The sequence below is a fragment of the Cyprinus carpio genome, chromosome A2, assembly GCF_018340385.1.
Source record: "Cyprinus carpio isolate SPL01 chromosome A2, ASM1834038v1, whole genome shotgun sequence".
Lineage (NCBI taxonomy): Eukaryota > Metazoa > Chordata > Actinopteri > Cypriniformes > Cyprinidae > Cyprinus > Cyprinus carpio.
In genome coordinates this window covers 3,597,320-3,623,761 of record NC_056573.1, presented here as the reverse complement: position 1 = coordinate 3,623,761, position 26,442 = coordinate 3,597,320, and the positions used below count along the sequence as shown (strand labels likewise).

Genomic DNA, 26,442 nt, shown 5'->3' with positions numbered 1-26,442 from the left:
ACAACTATCCCTTTAAGTAAATTGTGCAGAAGAAGAGATATGCAAATATATAGCACTCATATTGAAATGCAACTTGTTCTTTTCATTTGTAACTTCAAATAAAAGTATAAATAATAATTGAATTGAATAGCTAATATAAATTAAGCAAGGTGTATTGTTATAATAAGTGACAGCTCAAGAATGCATTTAATGAAAAAGCAAATATTGAAACCCTTCCTGAAAGATGTATTTCAGAAGCCAGCGAAAATTAAAATCCAAACGTTACCCAGCATTGTATTTGCATAATTTCATCGGTTGCATTGCACGTTGTCGACGCGGACCGCTAAGAAACACTCTTCTGCCAACATAAAGCACAGCACTGAAAGCGCAGCTTGTGCAAAAGGGGCGGGAAGCGCGAGTCGGGGAGTAATGAAACCCTAGAGACCACCAGCCAATCAAATCCCTCGCCATTTCCCCTTAAGCCAATCAAACTCCTTCACGCCTGTCAGCGATACCTTTGCTACTACACTCAGAGGCTCACTGAGGGTTACCGACGAGTGCTGTCCGGAGCCGTTTTGTCAATGAGGACAACTCTAAACTTGCGTAAAAAATAATCTTAAAAGCAACACTGGTTTTCTTCAGCGGCGAACTGACGTTAGTTGTGAAGTAAACGTAGGATTCTTTCTTTAAAACAAATCCCATTACTTTGTCACAGTTTGCGTCGTCGCCTTAATGCAGCTGTCAGATTCACATCTGCCTCAAAACTAAAGCGTACATTAGTGTAGCAACAGTAATAGATAGAAACTTGAAGGTTTTTTTCTTTTTCTTTTTTAAACTGTCCAAAGAAACGTGATGCATGTTTTTAATTACTACGAAGTGACATATTTCACTGAAGACAACATTTGCGCTTGAACTGTGCAGACGGTGTTTAAAACCCGAATCTCTTCTTTAGTGTCTTCACTGTGTATTTCGGTTAGATTTACCACTTAACGTTAGCTCAATAAGTCTCCGTCAAAACTGTTTAGCCGATACTTTTGCCGTTTTTGATGTCCTGAGAGAAAAATGAAGGTTGAGCCTGAGGGACACCGCTTTATTATGTCGCTTTTTTTACAGCGAGGCTGAAGGGAAATTTAAAGACCTAAAAATAAAGCGTCGGTTTCTACTCCACAAAGAATCATTTGAACTTCCTACCGCAGAAGGAGCGGGACATAAATAGTTCTGACATGTGGATGTAATTTCAGAAAAAAGGCAGACAGATGCAGAGAAATAAAACGCGAGCGGGAGAGAGAGACCGGGAACAGTTTGAATCGAGCCTGCAGATCTGTGACAAGGAAAAGCCGTGAGAAAATATTCATAATTTTACAAGCAAACGATGTAATGGGAGGGGAGCGGACAGCAGAGAAATGACTGGCTCTTTGACGACGCTTTAACAGACGCAAACATCAGAGAAATCCCGTTTAAGCTGACATCAGTTTGCGTGAAATTGTCGGGATGGGAGCCACGCTGATCGTACACACTTTGGGTTTTGTCTTTTGCGGCACCTTGCTGAGTTTTGTCTATGGTTTGGTAAGTTTCTTTCTTTCCTTCCTTCCTTCCTTCTTTCTTTCTTTCTTTGTAATAAATGAATGCCAATTTATTCGGTCTTCTTTTAAAACACTTACATAGGCTATACCTGGCTGACCTTCTAACACTTATTACTGAAGAGTGTCAAGAATCACGGACACAATGGGGATTTTTATGTATTTATTTATTTTTTTAACTTTTATTAAATAACATTTCTGGTTACCACCAGTCCTAGTCTGTGCCAGTCGTTTCTTCTGACTCATTAAGATTGTCTTGAAAAACACTACTTATAGAGAATCGAGGTTTTTTATTTTTTTTATTTTATTTTTTTGTTGCTACTGCACATAGACTGAAGAAGATGCTAGTTATCGTAATTGGTTATGCTTCATGATTCATATTAACAACCTCAAACCAAAGAGTCGATACAATATAAACCCAATATATTGTTATAAACTTGAGTGCAAGACCTTATGATACTCACTCTCAGAATTCAGCAGCATGTGATGCTGAGCAAAATACATTATGGTAGTTGTACTGTAGTAATAAGGCTTTATACATACTTTACGTGTTTATATCCACAGCAGTGACTCTTTATGCCTTGGTAGAGTGCCCTTATTAAATAAAAAAGGGACTCCTGATACAATGGTGATGGATGTTCACTCACAGTGATGTGGCAGGTAAAGGATGTTGCTTTTTAAGAACTTCACACAATCAGATGTGCACTATATAATTAAAGCCACTCCGTGGTGAAAGCTGCAATTTGTCACAGCATGAACAGAAGGTTGCGCTTTGTTTCTCACTATAAGCAAGATCAATTACATGTCTACGAGTCATCACTGTATAGGCTATTAAATATTTACTAACACAGAAAGCATCAAAAACAGAAGCATGGTCAAGTGCCTTGTGTGTCGCTAATAAAATACCCTTATATTGACAAGCTAGGAACTCCATTGCTTTTAGTTGCTTGCCTTACATCAAGATGATGGCCCTTGAGTTTGTGGGGTCCCCGGCAAGATCATAAAAAAATGGGCCCCACCAATATTGACAGTATTAAAACTACAAAACCACTACAAATATGACAACTGCATTGAAATAAAATTACAAGAAATATGAATTAATAAGCATCGACATTAAGTTAAAATCTGTGTTAATGGATAAAGAATAGCTTATATTTATTAAATAAGTCTTTAACTATTTTTAACCACTATTTATCACCTAAAGTTCACCTAAATGTGACAAATAAATTATTGAAAGTACAAATAAATCATATTAATATGAGGTCATAGTGTAATGTTGTATAATAATTTTATTGTATGATTGATGGTTAAATGAGATTTTTGTCTATTGAGTGCTTGAAATTCCATGTCAATCACTCACATATAAACACTTCATTGCCCAGATTATTCTTGAGAAAATAGTACAAGACTTTGCCAACAGAAGCACTGTTTCTGCCATCCAACAGCACACAGAAAGCATCTCGGATAGGCACAGCGTAATAATTTTGTGCTTATTTGTGCATTTGCAACAACTTTAGCACGTTTGAGGAAAGTCTGTGGATAGTAATACGGTATTCCATGAACCAGCGATGATATGTGACGTAAATGCAATTTTGCAGATTCTGATGCATTTTATGTTTCACTGTTTGCTGCGCCTATTTATGCTGTGTTTGTTGTCACTTGCAATTGAACTCATTTATCAGGTATTTTTCTTTTGGGGACTGAAAGCTTATTTTATAAGCTTTCTTGACACTATTTTTGGGTGTCACTGTCATTGTGGTTTGCGTGTTAAAGGATGAGGTCCTTGTACGCCTGCTTGTTTTTGCAGTATGCTGGTGTAATGATCGCATTTTGTCAATGGATGTCAAATAATTTTTTTTTGGCAGTAACTGTACTAAAACCATAATGTATATCTCCCCACAGGGCCCCCCAGGCATGTTGGGGCCCCAGGCGACCGACCTTCTGTATTGCCTGTAGGATTGGCTTATCTTACCCTAAACCTAAGCGCTTCTCAACAATATGAAACACAAAACAGGCAGAAAAAAGTACAGTCACAGTTATTTAATGCAAAAACTGAACAAAAAACAGGAGAAAATGAGTCGTGGTGCATTCCAAGTCTTTTAAAGCATAAAATATCTTTGTAAGGAACAGAGTGAAACTTCTTTAGGTTTTGATAGCTGAAAATAATCCTACTCTATTAACACAGTCGCATCTCATTCAAAAGATAAATCTGAACTTTAGCCTGATGTAATGAGTCATGAGACACAGGAGCCAATGTGTTTCACAATCAAAGCTGATATAACGTTACGGCAGATGGAGACAGATAATGAGATTTGAGTCTGTTTCTCACACAAAGCAATTGTTTGGCATTGGAATTCTTGGAATGTTTGTAATTTTTTAATAAACGTAACTGTAGTTTTATCCACCTGTTTTAAATATTGACAGATGGTTAGTTTAGGAGTAGAGGTCTGGTTAGATGCTCAAAAATGTCTCAAAAATAGTGCAGTGTAAACAAAATTATTATGCTGATTATGATTAAATTGAAAATCATACACTATATATTTATAAAATTTTACTCTGCATCTACTGCATATACTGTACTTCATCTGCGTATTGACACCAAAGGTTGAAAGTTACTAGTTTGTCAGTATATTGATGCCTTAGGGTAACTTTAGCATCTTAATAATGACACTTAATGTGATCTACAGTGCTTCAGGCCTTGGGAGTGAGAACAGGTTGTGTACAATCGTATGGATTGTGCATTTGATATTTCCAAACAAATTTTCCAGAATTGCTCTAGCAGGTTTTCATCTTCAAAGGAGACGTACAGAATCTGGTCATCCATCAGATTTGCCATTTAAGGAAGCCACAGCTTAATTATGTTGGACTATGTTAGAATTTAAAAATAAGATGCTAGTCCAGATACACTGGAATTGCTCCAAATTGCATTTGATGCTGTATGTGATAAGTAGAGCTTATTTGAAAAGTGCCTAAAAGTACCTTAAACAAACTGGATTTTTACATTTTCTGTAGATAATGTAAGTGGAGCTTGTTTTAGGGGGATTGTCAGGGTGTTTCTTTTTTGTTGCTAAGGTGTTATGAGTCCTTTTTAGGACATTGCTTTGCTAGGTGGTTGCTATTGGTGTTTTAAGTGGTTGCTTAGTAGACCAAGTCTCTTTGATATTCTGTTTGCTATATATGGCTTTTTCGTTTTTCTTTTTTTCCAGAACCAGTGTGTTTTTTCAGACCCAGCTTTGCACTGGCTGCATTACACTGATCTAACTCGTTGCTAAAATGTGATTTTGTAAAATATTAAGATATTTATATTACACTGACTCAATGTTTTTTCAATTTTTTTCAAGTAAATTAATTTATAGATATTTTAATTGATAGATTGAAAGCATACTTACATAGCTCTAATCCATTTTTTTTTCTGTATTTAACTGGTACTTTATTTTGTTGATCTTATAGTTGTTTGCATGTATGGATTTCACATTGTTGCATACTTTTACATACTTTTAAAATATGCAATTACAGTATGTTCACCAAAATTACAAACAAATAGCCTTTGTGTATTAATTTGATAAACTTAAGGGGTAATTCACCTAAAAATGAAACTTCTGCTATCTGTTTAATCACCTTCAAGTTGTTTCAAACCTGTAAGAGTTTCATTCTTCTGTTGAACACTAAAGAAAATATTTTGAAGAATGTTGATAACCAAACAGTTTCTGGTCCCCATATATATATATATATATATATATATATATATATATATATATATATATATATATATATATATATATATATATATATATATATATATATATATATATATATAGATAGATAGATAGATAGATAGATATAGATAGATATAGATATATGTAGATATACTGTATACACTATGAAAGTCAATGCAGGTGATGAAAGATTTCACATTTTTAATGGACCCCCTTAGGGTTGTGCATCAACTTTGAATTATCATTGATTTAAGTACTGATTTTGCTAAACGAATCGACGTCTTTTCAACAGAATGATCTGTTCTGTGTGCAATGCCTTATCCTAGATGCAACACACTGTGGTTAAAATAATTAAATTTCATTTAATTTCATTTACTGACTGATTAAATTAATGATTGTAGACACCATTCTAGCGAAACCAGTCCTAGCACAAGCTGTATTCAGTGCATAACTGAAATAGAACAGTACTCTTCAGTATCATGATCAGTTGTCTCAGTGGAACGGTAACAGCGATCAAATGGCCAGAACTTCTGATATTTGACGATAAACTACACAATTTCCTCCTTTGTGTGGAATATACAATCATCCAAGTGCACCATTTTGAATGCTCATGCAGCCCAGTTTTAAAAGGCAAACATCTAGTTGTGGATACTCTTAAGGTGAACCACTCAGTTACAAGCACATTCAAATACAATTCTCAGTGGGTCACCCAGCATGCCTTGTTATAGGAAATGTTGTCTGGATGAAGTGACTCACTATGTTCCTCCATTTATTAAAAAGGAAATTCAACTTTTCAGAAACCATGGCATGCAACTAATGCCTGGCATATGACTAAGTTGTCACTAGGCTGCATGCATATTTGTCCACAGAATAACAGTGAGGACAATATACTCTCTTGTCACTGGAGACAAATAATTTGACCTAACACCCAGGATTCATATTTAGCCAAAATGTCAATAATAAAGGGTCATGATGCATTTTTACTCACTGCATGAGGTGAGATGAGTGTAATTATAGTCAATCAGTGAACATGCAGGTGCGGGAGCAAGACTCAGACTTCATAAATCACTAAGTGAATCTATGTAACTGTAGCTGTGTAATGGTAAAGCTATTTAGAGGTAAAATGTGGCTACTTACTATTTTTTATTGTAAATATAGGCAATAACTACAGTATATGTGAGTGAATATATATATATATATATATATATATATATATATATATATATATATATATATATATATATATATATATATATATATATATGATCCCACCAGTTCAGCTTATATTCGTACTGTACAGCTTTTTACATAACAACTGCACTTTTAAAGGGATAATAAACTGAAAAATGAAAATTCAGTCATCATTTATTCACCTTCAAGTTGTTTGAAACCTGTATGACTTTATTTCTTTTGTTGAACACAGAAGAAGATATTTTAAAGAATGGTGGAAACCAAAGAGTTGCTGGTAGCCATTGACTTCAATAGAAAACAATACTATGGAAGTCAATGGCTACCAGCAACTGATTGAGCCTTCAGCTCAAACACTGCTGAGTGAAATTTAACATTGAATTTATCCAATGGCTAACTATAGACATTATTTAGTCATGTAACATGAATATTTAGTCGAGTGACTACGTAAGTATGTCCAAAAATGTCTTTTGAATTAGTTGTTACATATAATGGTAAATAATTTAAACCTATACATTGTAAAATTAAATATTTGGTAAGACCAGCATTTCTCTGATTCTTTGTTGAGTTAAAAAGGGGTTTATCTTTGAAAAACACATCTTGAGACCCCTGCATTGTTACATTCTGTTGCATTTCATCTCATATCCTGTCAGAATGATCTTAATACAGCACTGTGCATAAAGAATAAAGGTCAATGCTAAGTCTGAGCTGCAAGTCGCGATGAAACGGAAGTAGCAACAGATTGTGATGTGCATCTGAGTGTAACAAATTAGAGAATGAATGAATGAGCAAATAAATAAATAAATCACCATGTGCATGGATGGATTGTTTTAAATAAGATCAATAACATGCATTTAAAAAAATTGATAGAGTGAATTTTCATTTCATGGCAACTTTAATAAACTACGATATTGAAAATACTGTGGCACTGCATGTGTGCATGATATCATAATATTGGAATACCATACAACCCTTGTATGTCCATACTCATTCTATAATCAACTTTAGATTAGATTCTGATATATATATATATATATATATATATATATATATATATATATATATATATATATATATATATATATATATATATATATATATATATTCCATACTCATTCTATAATCAACTTTAGATTAGATTCTGTGTTAGATTCTTTTGACCTAACTGAACTTAATTATTTATTAATTATTAATTACTGATTGCTTAAAATGAGTCAGTCATTAATTCTGGCAGATAAATCTATCCTTGGAATGTGACTGAAGCTGAATGCCTTATTCAGAACAACATGGATAATGACTTCAAAATGAACTGCAAAATCAAAAGAATAATAGAAAAAATATTCTGTAGATGCAGTCACTCCTTGCTCATGCTGAATAACAGATAAGCCCGACAAAGAAATAAAATTACCATGGCATGAGTGTGTAAAGTGAATTGAGTGTAAACTCAATTAAAATATCAAACAGCCATGTTGCAGTTTGTGATTTGCAGCAAGCATGTGAAGTTGCTACAACAATCAGATACATTGCATGCTGATTTCATATAATGACACAGATATATATTTCATTACATTTACAATTTATCAACAATTTATCAATATAAAATACATTTAAAAAAAATTTAATTTAATTTTGAAATAAAAATTAATTATGCAATGCATTATTTGCTTATGTTAATAAAAATGTTAATGTTCATGTTAATTTTAATATTGTATTAGTAAATGCTGAACTTAACATTTTGATTTTAATATTGTATTAGTAAATGCTGAACTTAACATTAACTAAGATTAATAAAAGCTGTATAGGTATTGTTCATGTTAACTAATATTACTAGTTAACAAATTAAACCATATTGTAAAGTGTTACCCAGACTTTTCACTTAATTTGTACAGATTTTGCCATTTTAACATACTTTTAAAACTGAAGCACATGTGCTGAGAATTTGTTGCACTTACATAGCTCTAATCCATTTTTTTTTCTGTATTTAACTGGTACTTTATCCGAAGAAGAATGTCTTTATTTTTAATTAAGTTTTTAGAAGTCCTTTGAACAAATGATTAATTGATTTGTACTTTCTTCTTCAAAAGAAGGTTTTTGAGATAAATGCCACAAGGAAAAATTTAAAACTTCAGCATATTATTGGACACACCAGCAGTTGCGAATTAAAAAAAATCTAACATTTGCATTTGTTAAATGAAAAGTATAAATCATGCTATAGTGTTGTTTTTTTAAATCCCCATCAACAAAATGGAAAAGTTTATAGAAGGAGATGTATCTATTGTGACTTAAAAGTATTTCAATGAATTCTCTGTTTCACAGGGTGTATCTGCTATATGCAGTTGTTTGTTTACATACTGTAGGTAGTTTAAAATATTGAGTTTTTTAAACATTCCTCATGCATATGTTTTTGTTGAGATCCGTACCTTTATATTGATACTATTTAAATACATTATCTTTGAATTACATTATCTTTGTAGCTTTGAAAACTTTTTTATGTTTCTTATGCAGTCTTTTCACTCATAAGCATCTTATACAGAATGCAGAACAGTTTAAAAAAATTAACCCCTCCCCATACCTTACCCTTGTTATCTTTTCCAGACATATGGTATAAAACAACTGGCTAGTTTAAGTGAACTGAACGTCCGGTATAACATTAATCATTGCAGCTACACAAACAGACAGTGAACAAATTGATCTGCTTTGGCTTTAAACCTCTCATATTTCTTCTTCAGCTCTTCACACCAAACAAACATTGGAGTCTGATATTCTTACAGTGTTCTGCATGTGCTTCATATGAATTTGGGACTGAAAATTGACAGCTCAAATCACTTTACTTTATCAGCAGTGTTTTCACAGTTACTGTGACAGCTTTGACCTTCAGGAAGAATTCCTACTGATTGGCCCTTCCATTTGTGCATCTATTACTAGGTACAAACCGTCATGATTGTAATCAGACTCTTTTTTTCTCCTGAATTTATTGTAACCTCCTTGTAACCTTGCGAGCACTTGATGGGAGAAACCTGTGTGTCAGTTGTAAAGTAATGGTGTTTGCCATAATGCATGGCTTTAATTGCATTTAGCAGGACACTTTTAGGCACTCCCACCATCCTCCATTGGTCAGACAAACAGAAACTCCTGCCTCAAACTCTCACCATTGGTTGAGCCAATGTGCAGTGTTGGACTGGTCAGATGGTCAAACAAACTGAGCAATGTTTTGAAAGAACCGCAGTCAGGAAATCAGCCTACCAATGGCTCATTTATAACTGATGCTACACATTAAACTGGGATAGGACAGAGTATTTTTTGATATAGCAGCTTCAGGGCTTGTTATAATTTCTCCTCTTCTGCTAATTACTTGCTCAGGATTGTTTTGTCGTTGACCAGAGACATGAATGACCTTTCGCATTGACTGCAAGTCTCAGCCATTAGATTGAAACAAATGAGGGTGTCGTGAGTTACTCTTGACAGTTTTTGTCATTAATAATGTTGATGACTAAATTTAGATTTAATGTAAATGTATTTTAGAGTAAAATTACAATCCATTATTACAAGTAGGATATATCTGTACTCAACTTAACTCTTTACCTGCCAACATTTTTTAAAAAGTTGCCAGCCACTGCCAGCATTTTTGATCATTTTTATAAAACCTTCAGAATATTTTGTTGTATGAATTTCAGAAAACACAATATGTTACAAAAGAAAGAACAGAGCCTCTTCTTTTTGAGATTACTCTAGGCATCATAGAGTCATGGAGTCCAAACTCGATTCGGAAATGCTGAAGTTTCAACCAAGCATTCATGTATACCTTAATAAATGTTAGTATACATTGTTGTGTCACAAACAGCATTCAATACATGTATACAGTTCTGTACATGGATATGCATCAGGGAAAAGAAAGCACTGCCTGTGATTGGGGGTCACCGCATGGTAATGCTATTGGGTTTAAAGGGAGTTTTGAAGGTTGCCATCCTCTCTGCCTTCTACACATTAAAACTAAGAACACAACAAGCAGACTAATATCAGTGCAAACAAAGCTTACACCCACTAAGGAGTCAACATTCCTCTATGAGAGCTAAAAATGTCTTGATAAGGATAAAAGTAACTGGAAAGAAATTTAGCTCATTTGAAAGGGCTATCTTTCTTTCTGGATGATAGAGACAATTAGAGAAATATTCCAAATTTGCAGCCAGTCTATGGACTGACATAAAGCATGTATTGGCAGCAGTTCATGACTCAGATCTCATAACGCTCGTGTTAATAGTTAAGGTCTCAGTTTCACTGGCGTGGCAAGGAAATACGATGGCAGTATTTGACTCAGGAAAATGTTGTTTGCTTGACTTCCCTTGACCTTTGCAAGGATTTTCCCCCCACATTTTCCACTCAAAGAATGTTGGAGTGTAAGTAACTCAATGCCAGTTTTTACAGCAAACTAAATAGGTGACACAGCTAGCACAAATATTTCAACGAGAAGCATTTTGCCTGTCAGAGTTTTGGATGGAGTCCATGATGTGCTGAGCTGTGAGTAAAGGGACTCATGCATTTCGTTTATGCATTATATACTGACATCTCCATGCTGGCTGCTGCTGATTTTTGGGCATCCGGTTTATAGCCAGTTTATAGTGAATAATGAAAATATATCAAAAATATTTGAAATTATAGTAGACTGAAAACTTAGCAGAATGTTTTCTCAGGCAGTTAGTATAAGTCAAATCCATTCTGACATACAGAAGTGAAGTGTCAATATTGTGTTTCATTTTAGACACAATATTGTCTGTTTTTGCTCAATTTTGCCATTGAAAGTAGTTCTAAACAAAGCCACGGCAGAACTGTTGTGCCTTTCCAAGCAGCATACACTGGTGTTTTAAAACTGAATGAATTGAGTGAGTCAGTGATTCATAATGGCAGTCACTTGGTTCATTTCTGAATGAATCAGCCATTTGAACAATGAATGAATGACTGAATGACTCAATGATTTAGAGTGTTTTGTTACCACCTACTGGTGGTTTTAGTTTCATATTTAGAGATTTAGTTTCATATTAAAACGATATTCATATTTAAAAAAACAAAACAAAAAAACAATGTCCATTTAAAACATTTTTTTTGCATTGTTTATGCAATTCTAGTTGCAGTGTAAATGCATTCATGCCACCTCTGAAGAGTCTTTGTAAATATACCTAAACGCCATTTAAAATCCCAAGTATACTTTTTTATGCATATGCTACCTTATACGCACAATCATACATGTAGCCTTTCAAATTATAGTCCATTTGAGGTGTATACAAATGATGGCGGTCTACACATGCGCTCTCAAAAGTTTAATCTTTGTGTCTGCGCCATTTTTCTCCAGAAGTTATGACCGATGAAAATGTCTTTGTCTTTTTTAAACTAAATTTGCAGCTGTCTCATAACTCTTTCACACAAGCGCTTGTCAGTGCAGCCATCTGTTGTTGTTGCAGTTTGCGCTATTTTGTTGTAGTTCCATTTTTTTTAGTTCCGTTTTCTACTGTGAAAAAAAAGCCCGGGTCAGTGTTGCCACCTTGTGGAACAACTGATTAGTGCAAATCCGAGTCAATGCACATGTACAACCTGTGTGTACAAAGTACAAAAATCAGATGGTGCATGTACTATTCTGGTGATGAAATTTGCATCATGCATACTGTATGCAGATCCTTGCATATGCGTAAAATCGTAGTATACTTTGGCCTTAAGATGCAGCTTCTGAAAACAATAGCCACATTGTATCCTCGATCTTTGCCGTCATTCACAAGAGTATTCCTATGCTTGAAAATAAGCAGCAGCGCATTCCGTGTTCTGCATCAGAACACCGGCTCCTACATCAGCAGCATCACACGCCTGTGTTGTAATACTCACGTGAACACACGTCGACTGACATGGAAGAGAAGAAATTTTAAATAAAGCTGTTAATGTCACATGGACTATTTTAATAAGGTCGTTACTACATTTCTGGGCCTTGAACATGGTAGTCCAGTTGCTGTCTATGCAGGGTCTTAAAGCTCTCGAATTTCATCAAAAATATCTTAATTTGTGTTCCAAAAATGAACAAAGGTCTTACAGGTTTGGAACGATATGAGGGTGAGTAATTCATGACAGAATTTTCATTTTTGGGTGAACTAACGCTCTAAAGTTTTTGTAATGTCTATTCATAGTTTTTCTCATTTAACACTATAATGATGATGACTTTTAAGCCCAAACTGACGTACGATTACGGCACATCGTGTAATTAATTATATTAAAAGTTTGAATCGCTTGACAACCCTAGTACATATACTTCAATAATACAGCTAAACTCGCATCTGTCCTCCTGACTCATTACGTAACTATAGTGGTAAACAGCTGCCACTAGTTTTCACAGTGCTGCTCATGACGATGATGCAAACATATGACGGCTCTTACCCAGAACTATAATGTGAAAAGAGATCTGTAGGGGTAGGTGGAGGATGGTGCAATTGAGCTCAGTTTCAGACCATGCAATTGAACCTAGTGTGAAAATGGCATGAAAAACACAAAATACACACAGCCAAGACAGTAGGATCATTATCTCAGAAAGTAGGAGGCGGCCGACTTTTTGCTATGCTTTTGCATAGACCTGATATTAAAAGGAATCTAGCATTTTTTTTCCTTCTGTATCTGGTTGGGATGATGTGTGCTATATGTGGACAGATGACAGGTTTCAAAGGGATATGTACAGAAGGATTGTGTGAAGAGGATAGTCTTTTTAGATACTAGGGAAATATGTCATGATACGTTGACAATCCTTAGAGAATTCTAGCCGTCTCTTTGCTGGCTATCATTTGGTGTACTAACCCACAAATTGTATACACTTTTACAGCTGTGTACCTTATTTTGTCAGTTTTTCCATCTGACATCTTTCCATCTGAATTTATGATATTACTATTTAATTGCATTTTATCAGATGACTATATATATATATATATATATATATATATATATATATATATATATATATATATATAGATATATATATATATATACCAAACTACAAACTAAACCTAATTCTTAAAGGTTTTTATTAGAGGTCGACTGATTTTACCGATAATATAGCTAGGTAGGACCACACTGGTCAATACCGATTAATGGATACTGAATGAAAACTAAAATAGTGCTTTACTAATTAAAAAAAAAGGACTGAACCATAATTTGTAAATTTATAAATAATATTAATTATATATTGATCATTAAAGTTAGTTCATAGTTCATTAACTAATGTTAACAGAGACATTTAAAATGTCAAAATGTATTAGTAAATGTTGAAATTAAAACAAAATAAAGTACCTTTACAGCTTTTATCGACCTTAGTTAATGTTATGGAGTCTTATATTAAAGTGTTACCATTTCATCAAAAAAGCAGCATAGATGAGTTTGAAGTTCAGTGTTTAAAAAACGGAAAGAAAAAGTGTGATCTATATTACAGCTCTCTATATGAAGCATACAGACTTTATTGAAGCCACAGAAAGACAAACATTTCACTGAAAAATGCACAATACACAATTTAACAGCCTAGGGTGAAGTCACTATGTACATTAACAATGATTTTGGACAAATATAATGCAATTTAATGGAAAACTGTGTGAATGGCGCTTTGTGGCGTAGCAGGATTCCTGTCGGCTGAATGAACATATCAATGTGTTTTTTCACGTCACAACTTTAAATCTGCAATTTCACTGGCTAACAAATTCATTAATGTAACCAGCAGGATATAAACTAATGCAAATAGATTGTAACAATCATGACATTAATCATTTGGGTTGGATTTGTGTGTGTTTAGAGCACGTTGTTTTAACCGTTTGAGGTAATACTAATGTGCGCATCCTCTCAGCCTTGACTTTCAGCAGCATGTACTTTAAACGAGACACTGAAAACACTGTTATCATGTGCAGCTCATGTGAAAAGATCACTGCACAGCACATCAGATTACTCATTTTTACTCACATTTGGCCCTTGGTGAGTGTTAATTTTACTGCATAGTGCAATTCAAAACCAGCAACTTAAAAAGCATAAACAGCACACAGCCTCTTGACAGAGATATACTAAAGCTTTCTAAAATTATTTTCAGTAATATATATGTCAGTAATGGTAAATGGCACCAAGTGGGATAATCTGTTGGTACCCATGTTTCTTGTTCATAGCCAGAGCTGCCAAAACACCGATGTTGTTATCTCTACACCAAGCATTTAGTAGCTCACACTCATGATAGTTTAGACAGAATGGCATACTTTGACTCAGGCAGTCTGACTCAGTCCCCTGTGAACGTTGTCTTCTTTCCTGCATTCGCCTATCAATGTCCCGGCCGCTGAATTCCAGGCAGCTCTGCATTCCACAACTCCCAGGTTGACAGAGTAGTGTTACCATGTGAAAATTCACAGCCATGAACTTTTGCTCCACCTTTATTTCCTACTCTAGCAGCAAGAAGATTTCATTCGAGTCAAAGAATAACTATCAGGCACCCTGGATCTGAGGTGCAGGAGGTATACAGCCTCTTCACCAGGCGGCACCAAACTCTTGGCAAAGATGGCTGTGAAGGGGGTGCAGAGGGGCTTGGGTGGGGGATTCTTAAAAGGACCTTTATTAGTTTCATTGCAAACCTCAGGGGCTTATGGGAGTTTGTAAGTATGCAGTTCACTGCTCTAGATTTTCCAGCCAGGACACGCAATACCACTCAGGAAAAATACTAAGTGATTCAATATTCAGATAGCAGAAAGGCCTTGAATGTAAAAACTGGGCAGCATGCTTTATAATGCTCTTGGCATGACACTAGCATAGATTACATCTCAAGTTATTTACGCTTGCTTCTTTCTAGTTTTTTGTGCTTGACAAAAATGGCAAGTTTTGTACTGTAGTACGCCTATCTTTCTTGGGGAAGGCAGACCTGTGCAGTGGGTTTTGTAATGCAGGGTGATAGGGCAACTATTCTTTCTCAGGGAGACCGTGAATAATGATTGTAGCCGCAGTGTGTTCTGGGGTTGTGCTGCTGTCTGCTCTCCAGGTCTGTGAGTGAAGGTTTGTGATTTAAGTATGTTGAGTCACTGAGTGTGAGCGCGAGCTTCGCTGACGATGTAGCAAAACACTGGGGTTCATTTATTCAGTGCCCCGCGCCCTTGTGACTGCTGGCTAATATATGCAGAGACCATGTGCTGTAAATGCTGCACTATCAGTGCCACAAACTGCATTCCTCCACACGGCTTCTCACTGACACACACACAATCTGCTTTTCCTCATGAAGTCAAAGATAAACAAAGTAAGAGATCACTCTTATTTTTGAAAGCCTCAAACCATTTGACTCCATTTGACCAAACTCCAACACTTTTTCGCAATCCGATCAATTCCTGATCGACAAAATAGAGTCCCACCCTAGAATGTTTTTTTTATTTTTATTTTTATTTTTATTTTTTTGCACACATGCCATATTTTGATCTCATGCCATATATATATATATATTACGGGAGTAAAAAAGTAATGCATTTTAATGTTACTTTTAAATAAACACAACTTACTATAAAAGAAAAAAAAAAATTCTAGACTTCTGTTCAAAATTTTGGGATCAGTAAGATTTTTAATGTTTTAAAAAAAGTGTCTACTATATTATGTATAAATACCTCAGTGTGAATACTAATTAGTTAACCCTTTACGTAGTGTACAGAGAAAATAAGGTGCGATTTCTGATGAACAGAAAGCAAACCAAAGCAACAAATTATCATCTTTTCTGGTTTTAATTAACAGTTTGTTTAAAAATAAAATTGTATTGTTGATTTATGATTAAATGCTGTGTGACTTGCTTGAGGTAAATGGCTGAGGATTTTCAAAGCTGTTTGACACACATTTTCATTGTTTACTGTTGGAAAGGCCTGTAATGTTTTGACAGCAGCCCCATTAGCAAGGTCTGACAAACAATGAGCATCTAAATGAGATACTGAAATAATGAAAACAAAACAATTATTTTACAAAATTAATTTTGCATTGGACTGACACCAACATTTATCATTTGAACATGAAACTTTAAATCCCTCTACATCACTGTCCTTGAAACACCTGTTTTAGTAAATTTAGCCAAGAGATATAACCAGACATAAAAGCTGTAAAACTGGAGTAATGACATTAGCAAAAATGACTTATGCAAATCAGAAATTCTGCTTAAATAATAAGATAGCAGGCAGAAGTCAAAGAAGTGGAGCTCATCTTTACTCAAAAGCAAAATCAAAAGTGGCATGAGGGTGTATTTTTCTATTTATTTATGTTTTCAGAAACGTTTCATTCTTTCCTTGGTAAGTAACAAAAAGTGCAACCATCAAACATGGAATAGAATCTGGTAGTTTCTGGTAGCTACACAGAAATACATTTGACCTTGCCATCAAGGTTCACTACATAGGCCATTTAACTAGCTAATCAAAGGAGTGGGATGTTTTGAAAAAGATGAGAGACACCTCCTGATAATTAAGCAATCTCTTGATTAACTCCCATTGAGATGGCCACTATTCACCCCTGAGTACTCTTTCTCTTCTTCCGCTCATGGTTCCTCAGCTCCACTTACACGGAACATCTATTTGTTTCTTCTTCAGCTTTGGACAGAGTGTTGCAGCATTATTATTATTATTTTTTATGTGCAATGTTCTCTGTGACTAGTCTGGTCAGACTTCATTCATTTTCATAATTTACATCTTTACATCAGTTTATCTGTTTAACATTCACCATCATCACAGACTTGTTGACCCTTGAGACTAAAGTCTTTTTGAATTACACTATATAAATTGCACAGGGATTTTCATATATCATAGTTTATATAACATAAGTATTAGTTTGATATGATATTGATGTGATATTATAAAGTTAGTTGAAATTGTTATGATGATTATGCCAGAGTAGGGTGTTATGCTTATGGGCCAGTTAAGGAGCATCACCTCTTTAAATGTGTGTTTGATAGGGGCCATATTTAAAACATCTTCTAACAATCTTAAAAAAATAAATAAAAAAAAAAAATTAAAATAAAAAGGATTTGAGTGCAAGATTGGAAGCTTAATGAGATTGTAATTACACCTTTTAAATGACTGCATTGCAGAATAGATTGCTTAACATGTTAGCTTTGAGTTATTATCTTATTTATACATTTCTCATGATTTGCACACAGAGCTATCCATCCCCTTTACACTACACAGCGAACAGGCTATAGACAAGCTGTGGCAAAGGTTCACTCCTCAGAACTCATCTTATCATGTTTTACAGTGAAAAGCTTTTAATTAGCATGGTGTTAGAAGCAGCCACATTTAGTTCCGACACTCATAAGTAGGCAGCAGTCTGACAACAGCCATAGAGCGACCAAAGGGCAGCGGAGATCCCTTGATAACAACATGTATTGGGTTGACACTTGCTTGACATTCTCCTGCTGCATAATGATATCAGGCGATGTTTCCTACTCTTTGCTGCACGGCAGTTTCATCCTTCATGTCATTTGGCACTAGATATTTGTTACAATGCCAGAGGTGCAACTAAAAGGATGTGACAGCAAAGCCTTTGTGTAATTTCACAGTCCATTTTAGATACTGTGTGTTTGCAGTTAGGGACCTTCAAATGAAATTAAATCCTACAGTAGTGTATCGAAGTGTGATTTATTAGAGAACATTTATTAAGTCTTGGGCTGTGTTTATTTTATGGCTAACTACATTAGCACTCATTTTCAAATGAGAAGCACTGCATAACATGCAATGTGGACTTGAATTAGTTGTCAGGGCATGAATGCACAGTAGGTTGTTGCAAAAACTAGTAACATATTCTCATGTAATTACGAAGATGTTAACTTATGCTAACAATGCTAGTATGTTAGCTAGTATGATACAGTATTAGTGATAATCCAAAACTTGACTAAATCAAAATGGATCTTTTTTTTGCCTTAATGCTCATTTCCGGTCTTATTGTAAATGATTAACTAGTGCACATTACTCAATGTTCCAAATAATTGTTTATCTTTGCAATATTTTGTCGAAACTTGCTTATACATAAAAATATTTTATCTTTCCGCTACTGTGCACATATTACTATTCTTATGTTACATTGCATAGACTGAGACTTTGGCTGAAGCTACAGCTCTTTTGGTGGTCTCTCTTTTTTTTCTCCAGACTTGTCATCATTCATTTATGCTATTTATTGCAGGATATCTCTCTTTAGAGGGCTTTCAGACTTATCCTTAGTCATATTTACTTTCCTGAAATCCTTTAATTTGTCTGTTCACTCCGCTGCCTCAGGCCTTTGAAAATTTTATGAATCCATTACAATGCACCTGCAATATTTCTGATAATTTAATATAATATAATATGCTCTGATGTCTTTCTCAATGTGCACTTTCACAACTCTTCTTTACTTGAAAAGTGATGTGTAGACACAACAAGCATCAGATTTACTGGCTGCATTTTATGTCTTGTGGTAAAAAGCAAGAAGCTATGATGTTGTTGTTGAGATCAAAACTTTTCTTAATTTGGGACTACTGAAATTGGTGTCATAATTATCAGAACATCCAGCTACAAAATTGCTTCATATGTTAATAGTACAAAAAAAGCAATGAAATTATTTCAGAATTCAGATATGTTTATACCGATATGCTGGGCAGACATACGTGGAGGCAATGTACTGTAACATGCAAAGAGATGATTACGGTATGAATTTATATATAAATGCATGACATAAAACAGCACGACACATTAAAACCATCTGTGCATATATGTAAACCTTGTAACCTTTTTAACATTTGTGTGTGTGTGTGTGTGTGTGTGTGTGTGTCCATCCATAAAAGTCCCTCAAACATTAACATATTTTAATGCATTGTTAGTATTCTAGTTAAGAGCATAACATCTGTAGTGTCCAAAAATAGTCAGCACTTAAGAGAATTAAAAACATCTCTTCTTATTCATAATCTAGATGGGGCTATTCTGTCACTGCATTAAGATATAATGCTATAAAGATATACACTGCTATAATGAGCCCATATACAGCTTAACAGATGTGTGCAACGATTGTACTGGTGGCACACAGACAACCACCACTACCTCCATTACATACAAACATACACCCCCTGTCTGGGCAGTTACAAATGAATGCCATGTTGTAAATATCCATTAAGGAATTGCAAAACTCCTAGTGTCCACTCTGCACTTTATGTAACCAGTTTTTAAGCTTTAGATGAAATTAAAATGCTGTGCTGAAAGTGTTCAACAAAAACATATACTGTGTATTAAAAGATCTTATATAACAGATAAAAACACCCATTTTTTCAATTAGAGGGAGGGAGAAAAACAGAGGGAGAGGCCGCTACTGGCCCATGAGTGCACAATGTTTCCACAATGTTTCAGTCGTATCTGGCCAAGGCAAGACTGTAATTAGGGAACTAAATGCTGCACTAAGTCAGAATGTGGTTTTGCAAGCATTTCCAAGGGACAACCAGTCTTGTGGTCTGTGGTTTTTATCATCAAATGCAAATTGCACAGTTGAGGGGGAGTGGCACTGACTCACAGTCTTCAGAAGGTCCAGGAAGCAACTCGGCTTGAACATTCATGTGGTGCAGTATGTCAGAAGCAACATATTCATGTCTTTTCCAGATTGTGGACGTGCCATTAAAAACACCATGGCAAGGCTATAATTTACAAGATCACTGCCCTCTCTTTCTCCTCCTTTAAAAAAAGGGGATTTTTTTTTTTTTGAAAGCATGCCAACAACAAGGAAGGAAAAGTTAGGCCATGATGTAAAGAAGGACAGAATACCAAAACAAATATGTACTAGAGAAAACAAATATACACTAGCATTTCCATAATGAGCTCCTTTTATAGTAAGATAGTTTTTTTTGAAAGTGACGTGACATGTGGCCAAGTATGGTGACCCATACTCGGAATTAGTGCTCTGCATTTATCCCATCCAAAGTGCACACACACACACTCACACCGTGAACACACACCCAGAGCAGCAGGCAGCCATTATTTGCTACGGCGCCCGGGGAGCAGCTGAGGTTCAGTGCCTTGCTCAACCTCAGTTGTGGTATTGAAGGTGGGAGAAAGCACTGTACATTGACTCCTCCCACCTACAATCCCTGCGGGTACGAGACAACAACCCCCAAACTCATATATATGAGTCCCTCTACACAACACCGATATCACGACTGTGTATTTTATAGTTATTTTACTTTAGATTAAACATGCGTTCACCCAAAATTGTGTCACGTATTATCTGTGTTTGTGTTTCTCAAAAGACTTTTAAGTTGAAGTTTTGCATTTGGTTTCCATTGTTTCTTGCACATTTCAAGTGTTTCAAGTCGTTTCTGTAGTTACCAATTGTGCACACGTTTCTTGTTTGGGTTTCACTTTTCTGTAAATTTATAGCCCTATGTTTCAGCTGACTTTATTCTGATATTTTCTTGATGTTTTTTGAGTTGCTGTTGCACTGTGGTATTTGCTGTGAATTCCTGTTTTCCAGAGTTTTTGTTAATAAAGAACTGCTTGTGATTAGATCATTGCTTCACTGTACACACTGCACCGCTTGTGACTGAATATCAGACTCAACAATGGATTTGCCAGTGGTTCTACTCCTCCTCCTCACCCAGGAAGATTGATCCCTCCTCACCACACAATACAGTTTTTTCACCTGGCAAACTACGTGCATATACAGGAATTTTCCCCTGATTTCCTTTTAGTATGCTGGTTTAAGCAAAACAGTGAAGCGACATCTATTCATGGATGCTCCTCAAGGGACATTTTGTGACTTGGCACTTCAATTCAGTGTATCCTAATTCAAACGTATCATTTCTTGTTTGTATATTAAAAAAATATAAAAAAATAGTCTCATAATATTAATGCAGTTGTATTTTTCAGTGTAAATTATTCAATTTGATAACGTACAGATAGAGCCTTCACATAACAAATCCCAATTTAACCCCTGATCGAAGCGGGTCTGACCCATGCATGTGAAACGTCACCACCTGCAGGGGCTGTCCAGGACTTCTGTCCAGAGCATATAAGTTACCTCGTCCTATGTAGTGAATGCTTCTGGACAAGCTGTGTTCGCTCTGCATACCATGGCTTTCCTGAAGGTGTTCAGGCCAGGGCACAAGGGTGGTTCCAACCCGTAGCATGCAGGAACTGGTTTCAGTGACTGACTATGCACTCCACGCTATGAAGGTCATGACACAGGCTCTGGGGAGGGCGATGTCCACATTAGTGGTCCAGGAGTGCCACCTGTGGCTCAACCTGGTAGAGATGCGGGGTGTAAAGAAAGTGCGCTTTCTCGGCAATCCCATTTCTCAGGTTGATCTCTTGGTGACACCGTTGAAGAATTTGCGCAGCAATTCTCCACAGTTAAGGAAAGGAGGCCTGCCTTGGCGTGGGTCAGGTTCTAATCCTGCAACCCCAAAGCAGCAGCCTCTGTCTGTTTGTTGCCAGGGACAGCCCCTTGCGAGGACTGCAGCATCCCTTCTGGCAAAGGGAACGATAATGCCTGCCCATGCCGAGATAAAGAAGGGGTTTTTCAGCCCCTACTTTATTGTGCCCAAGAAGGGTGGGGGGCTCAGGCCAATCATAGACCTAAGGGTGCTGAGCCGGGCCCTTTACAAGCTCCCATTCAGAACGCTAACCCTCAAACACATGTTAACATGTGTCGGGTACCAAGATTGGTACCGAGATTGGTTCGTGGCAATAGACTTGAAGGCATGCTTTCATGCCTCGATCCTTCCAAGACTCAGGTTGTTTCTTTGGTCTGCCTTCGAATGACAGGCATATCAGTACAAAGTTATCCCCTTTGGGCTGTCCCTGTCTCCTCCTGTTTTCACGATAGTCGCAGATGCTGCCGTTGCCCCTCTTAGGGAAGTGGGCATTCACATTCCCATTGGACTCTGTCACTATGACAACACACCTCTCAGAGGATCAAGCTCGGTCTGTGCTGAACTGCTTGAGATTGTTCAAGTACAAGATAGCAGTCCCTTTCAAATGCTTTCAGAGGCTTCTGGGACATATGACTAATGCATATGAAACCACTTCTACGCGTCTTAATACCCAAGTCCTTAGATAAGCATGGCACCGAGGCATTCCGGGTAACCTCAGTTGTGTAGCGGTCTCCCTCTCCGGCACACAGCTGGCCCAGGCCTATGTGAATATGCATTTTCCCCAGTGTGCCTCATTGCAAGGACACTGTGCAAAGTCAGCGAGGACATGGAACAACTCTTGTTTGTACCACATTACTGGCCCAACAAGACTTGGTTCTCGAAGCTCGTGCTTGTTGGCATTAGACCCTCCCAGGTGATTCCCCTTAGGAGGGACCTTCTGGAGTTAATTGTTGTCCAAATCAACAAAGCCAACCAGAAGCCAATTTATAGTGCCCAGGCTCTGATTTCTGAGTGAACAAATTAGCTTTTTTGCACATTAGCACTGGGTGTATAATTAGTGTGAGTGTGGCATTTCCAAATGAAAAAAGTGATGTGTCTAATGTAGAGAACTGAGTTTTGCATCTAGTTTGCTTTACAAATTCAAACGGAATTTAAAGCAGATAATGTGCTTGCATTTTTGCAGACTTCACCTAAAGGACATCAACAACAACAATTGGTTTCACTTAAAGTACTACTTTTAGTGTTCAATGAATTTTTTAAAACTGTAATTTTCAGTTTCAGAACATAAAATAATGTGTCTGATGACTCTTTGGCTGATTGTTTTCTTTCCATTGTTCTGGGAAAGCTTGAACAAAAATTGCAGATGACCACAGTAAAGTCAACTCAGCAGCAAATAACTGCTTCCTTACTGCCAAAAAACTGAAGGCCACAATATTGTGTACATAGTTTGCTTCTCAGAAATGATGGCAAACAAAACATCTTGGAACCTAACTGTGTTTGCCCATAGTGATGATGCTTGATCACTGCTTGGTTTGGTGTGGCTAACGTGAACAGTGCTGCCATGTACTGTTGCTAAGACTGAGCTATAGCCAAAAACACTCTCAGTCTGCTGTACAGAAATGGTTACTGACATTGGGAAATGCACTGAAATGTGCTGCAGTATGATCCTGCAATATGATCCTGTAATTACAATTTTTTATGTAAAATTTGATGCTTGCATTAAACATTCACACTATCACTACTCTCACAAAGATACCATAGTAATCATAGTTTTCACCAAAATACCACAGGTGCAGCCTGTTAAAGACAGGTATGTTGTTACTGAAGGAGAGACTTGAGAATTTAGAGACCAGAATGCGATTTTATGTTCAAGGACGTATGTACAGTACATGGTGGCCAGGGGTGGCAACGGCCCCCACAGAAATCTGGTAGGCCACCCCAGGTGCCCCATACCAGATAACTTGAGATTGGCTTGTTTTTATTAAATTTCTCACTGCATCTGGCAGTGACGGATCCTGGCATGGGCTATTTAGGTGGCTACCTAGGGCAGCTTTCTTCTCTTGTATACTTAATTTTAGGCGGTTTCTATAGAGCTATCTTAATGACAAATGTTGAGACCACAGTAATGTTATGCGATAGCACATCCATGTAATGCGCAAGCACAAATCTCTCCACTCGCAAGTGGATTTCTTTTTCACTCTCACACAAAACTGGATGTGCGCTTTTAAATAGACCGTGTTCTTTTATGAATTGGCTCTGCTCTCACTTAGATATTCCATGTGCACATTCAAACTTTGTCCTTGCATCATTGAAGACCACAAGAGCTTTTTTAATTTGGGTGAAGAGTTGGCTTATCCCACTAAATGAAAGCAAGCTGATTATAGTTATTTATTTTATTATTTAATACTTATTTGAATGAAGTGCATATTGTAAATATGCATTTATTAGATTATTTTATTTAGTGCATTTGTAATTTGTTGTTTTTGTATATAGTTACAATAAAACCATATACAGTACCACGTGTGGTAACATCTAATTTTTTTGACTATTTTATTCAACCCCCAAATATTAACCTAATCAGCCTACATTATATTACAGTGATAAAATAAATTGTTATGGTTAGAAAAAAAAGAAATAGCTTACTAAGTTAGCATTTGTAGGTTTGTACTTCTAAATAGTGTACCATAAATTCTACAACATTTACTTTTTTGCGGCCACCTGCTTTTGAGGCAGTGCCCCAGCTTGACCCCCTATTTAAAATGCTCTAGACACACCCCTGTGCATGTTGTAACACCTATTCACTATTAACTAAAGTAACTGCTTATCAGCATGCATATTACTAACATATTGGTTGTTTATTAGTAATTATAAAGTGCATAATACATGACCATATTCTAAATCATTTAATCCTACCCCATACCTAAACATACCTACTACAACAACTTCCTTACTTGTTATCAGTAAGCAGGAAATTAGGAATTTATTGAGAGAAAAATAAATTGTTACTGTTTTGCAGTATTTTTCATCATTTTTTGCCCCCTGACTCGTTCATGTCAGTGGTCCTGTGGGGTGACAAATACATTTTTAAAAGTATAAATAATCCATATGTCATTAAAACTTATTACAATACAAATCAATGCAAACAAACTTCAATTCAATTAAATTCAAGTTTATCTGTATATCGCTTTTTACGATACAAATCATTGCAAAGCAACTTTACAGAAAATTAAGTTTCTACAATATTTAGTAGTAGCTTAACAGTGGTGACTGTCAGTTCATGTGCATATGGCAGAAATGTTCAGAAAAAAATCAATAAAAGACGTAAACAAACAGACGATTAACACTATTAACAGCAATTATGCAATCAAACTTATAGCAAAATGTGGTAGTTCTGTATGTTGTCTCTGGGTTAGCATCATCTGAGGTCCTCTGAGGGTTTGGCATCATCTCTTCTCAGGTGTTCTGGATCCAGACTGGAGCTTGTGTAAATCCTAGTTACCACGGGATGTAAATCCTGTGGCAAAGCAGATAATTAAACTTTAAAGTATGATATTTTAAAAACAATAAATTGGTATGCTATTAATTAGTTTAATCCAAGTTAAAGAATAATAATGCACATTTGATCAGATATAACTGCAGTCCAAAATTATGAGATGCATTATTTGAATGCTTGGCCAAAGAGGTGTGTTTTTAATCTAGATTTAAACAGAGGAAGTGTGTCTGAACCCCGAACATTATCAGGAAGGCTATTCCAGAGTTTGGGAGCCAAATGCGAAAAAGTAATTATTAAAGAATTGTTACGTGATGCTTAAAATAGTTTTAGATGGAGTTGCAAGACAGGAAGGAATGTTTTACTAATAGTGTGTAGGATGTGTAGGATGTTTTCCACTAAAAATTAGAAATTTTGCAATACAAACAATACCCATGGCTGGAGTGCCCTTGAGCAAGGCACTGAACCCGGAGTTGCTCCCCGGGCTCTGGATATATAGCTGCCCACTGCTCCGGGTGTGTGTTCACGGTGTGTTCACTTCTCACTGCTGTGTGTGTGCATTTGGATGGGTTAAATGCAGAGCACCAATTCCGAGTATGGGTTACCATACTTGGTAAAAGTCACGACTGCGATATCTATCAATCTATGTTCACCTGTGTGTTGTTTAGTTCCTTCTTTACTCTGTGTTTTGTAGCTTGTGTTTCAGTTGTGCTTAGTAGTGATAGCAGAAACACAATGCCCATCATTAGTCCCTTGGCGGTCCTTATTGTTCCAAGTCTAATACGTTTGATATCACTAGTATACTGTAAGGGTGTGATTTTTAATTCTAGACCTTCGGGATTTGTTTTTCCTTAATAAACAAGCTGCATTTAGATTCACGCCTCAACTATTCCCCTACAACATGCTACTATCACATTATTAATTTTATTATTCCACTGAGTAAATACTGCTATAAATAATAACTTAATGAGGTATGACTCAAAATATGACAGCATGCAGATCTGCAGAAACTATATTTGCGTTAGTATTAATGGGTCAAGCGGAGTAAGCAGCGTATTCATAAAATCATAAAGTGACTCAGTGCCAAGCTGGATCCTCTGCTCT

The 26,442-nt window shown here is 36.1% G+C and overlaps 1 protein-coding gene across 1 annotated transcript in view; it reads left to right on the top strand.

Moving 5' to 3' along the window:
• The first annotated feature begins 503 nt into the window (after positions 1-503).
• Positions 504-26,442, top strand: part of LOC109108783 (parathyroid hormone/parathyroid hormone-related peptide receptor-like) — a 75,834-nt gene continuing 49,895 nt past the window's right edge. The window contains exon 1 of the mRNA XM_042769536.1: positions 504-1,545. Within this exon, the coding sequence (XP_042625470.1) occupies positions 1,471-1,545 (75 nt within the window). The 5' untranslated portion in view covers positions 504-1,470. The remainder of the gene's footprint in view (positions 1,546-26,442) is intronic.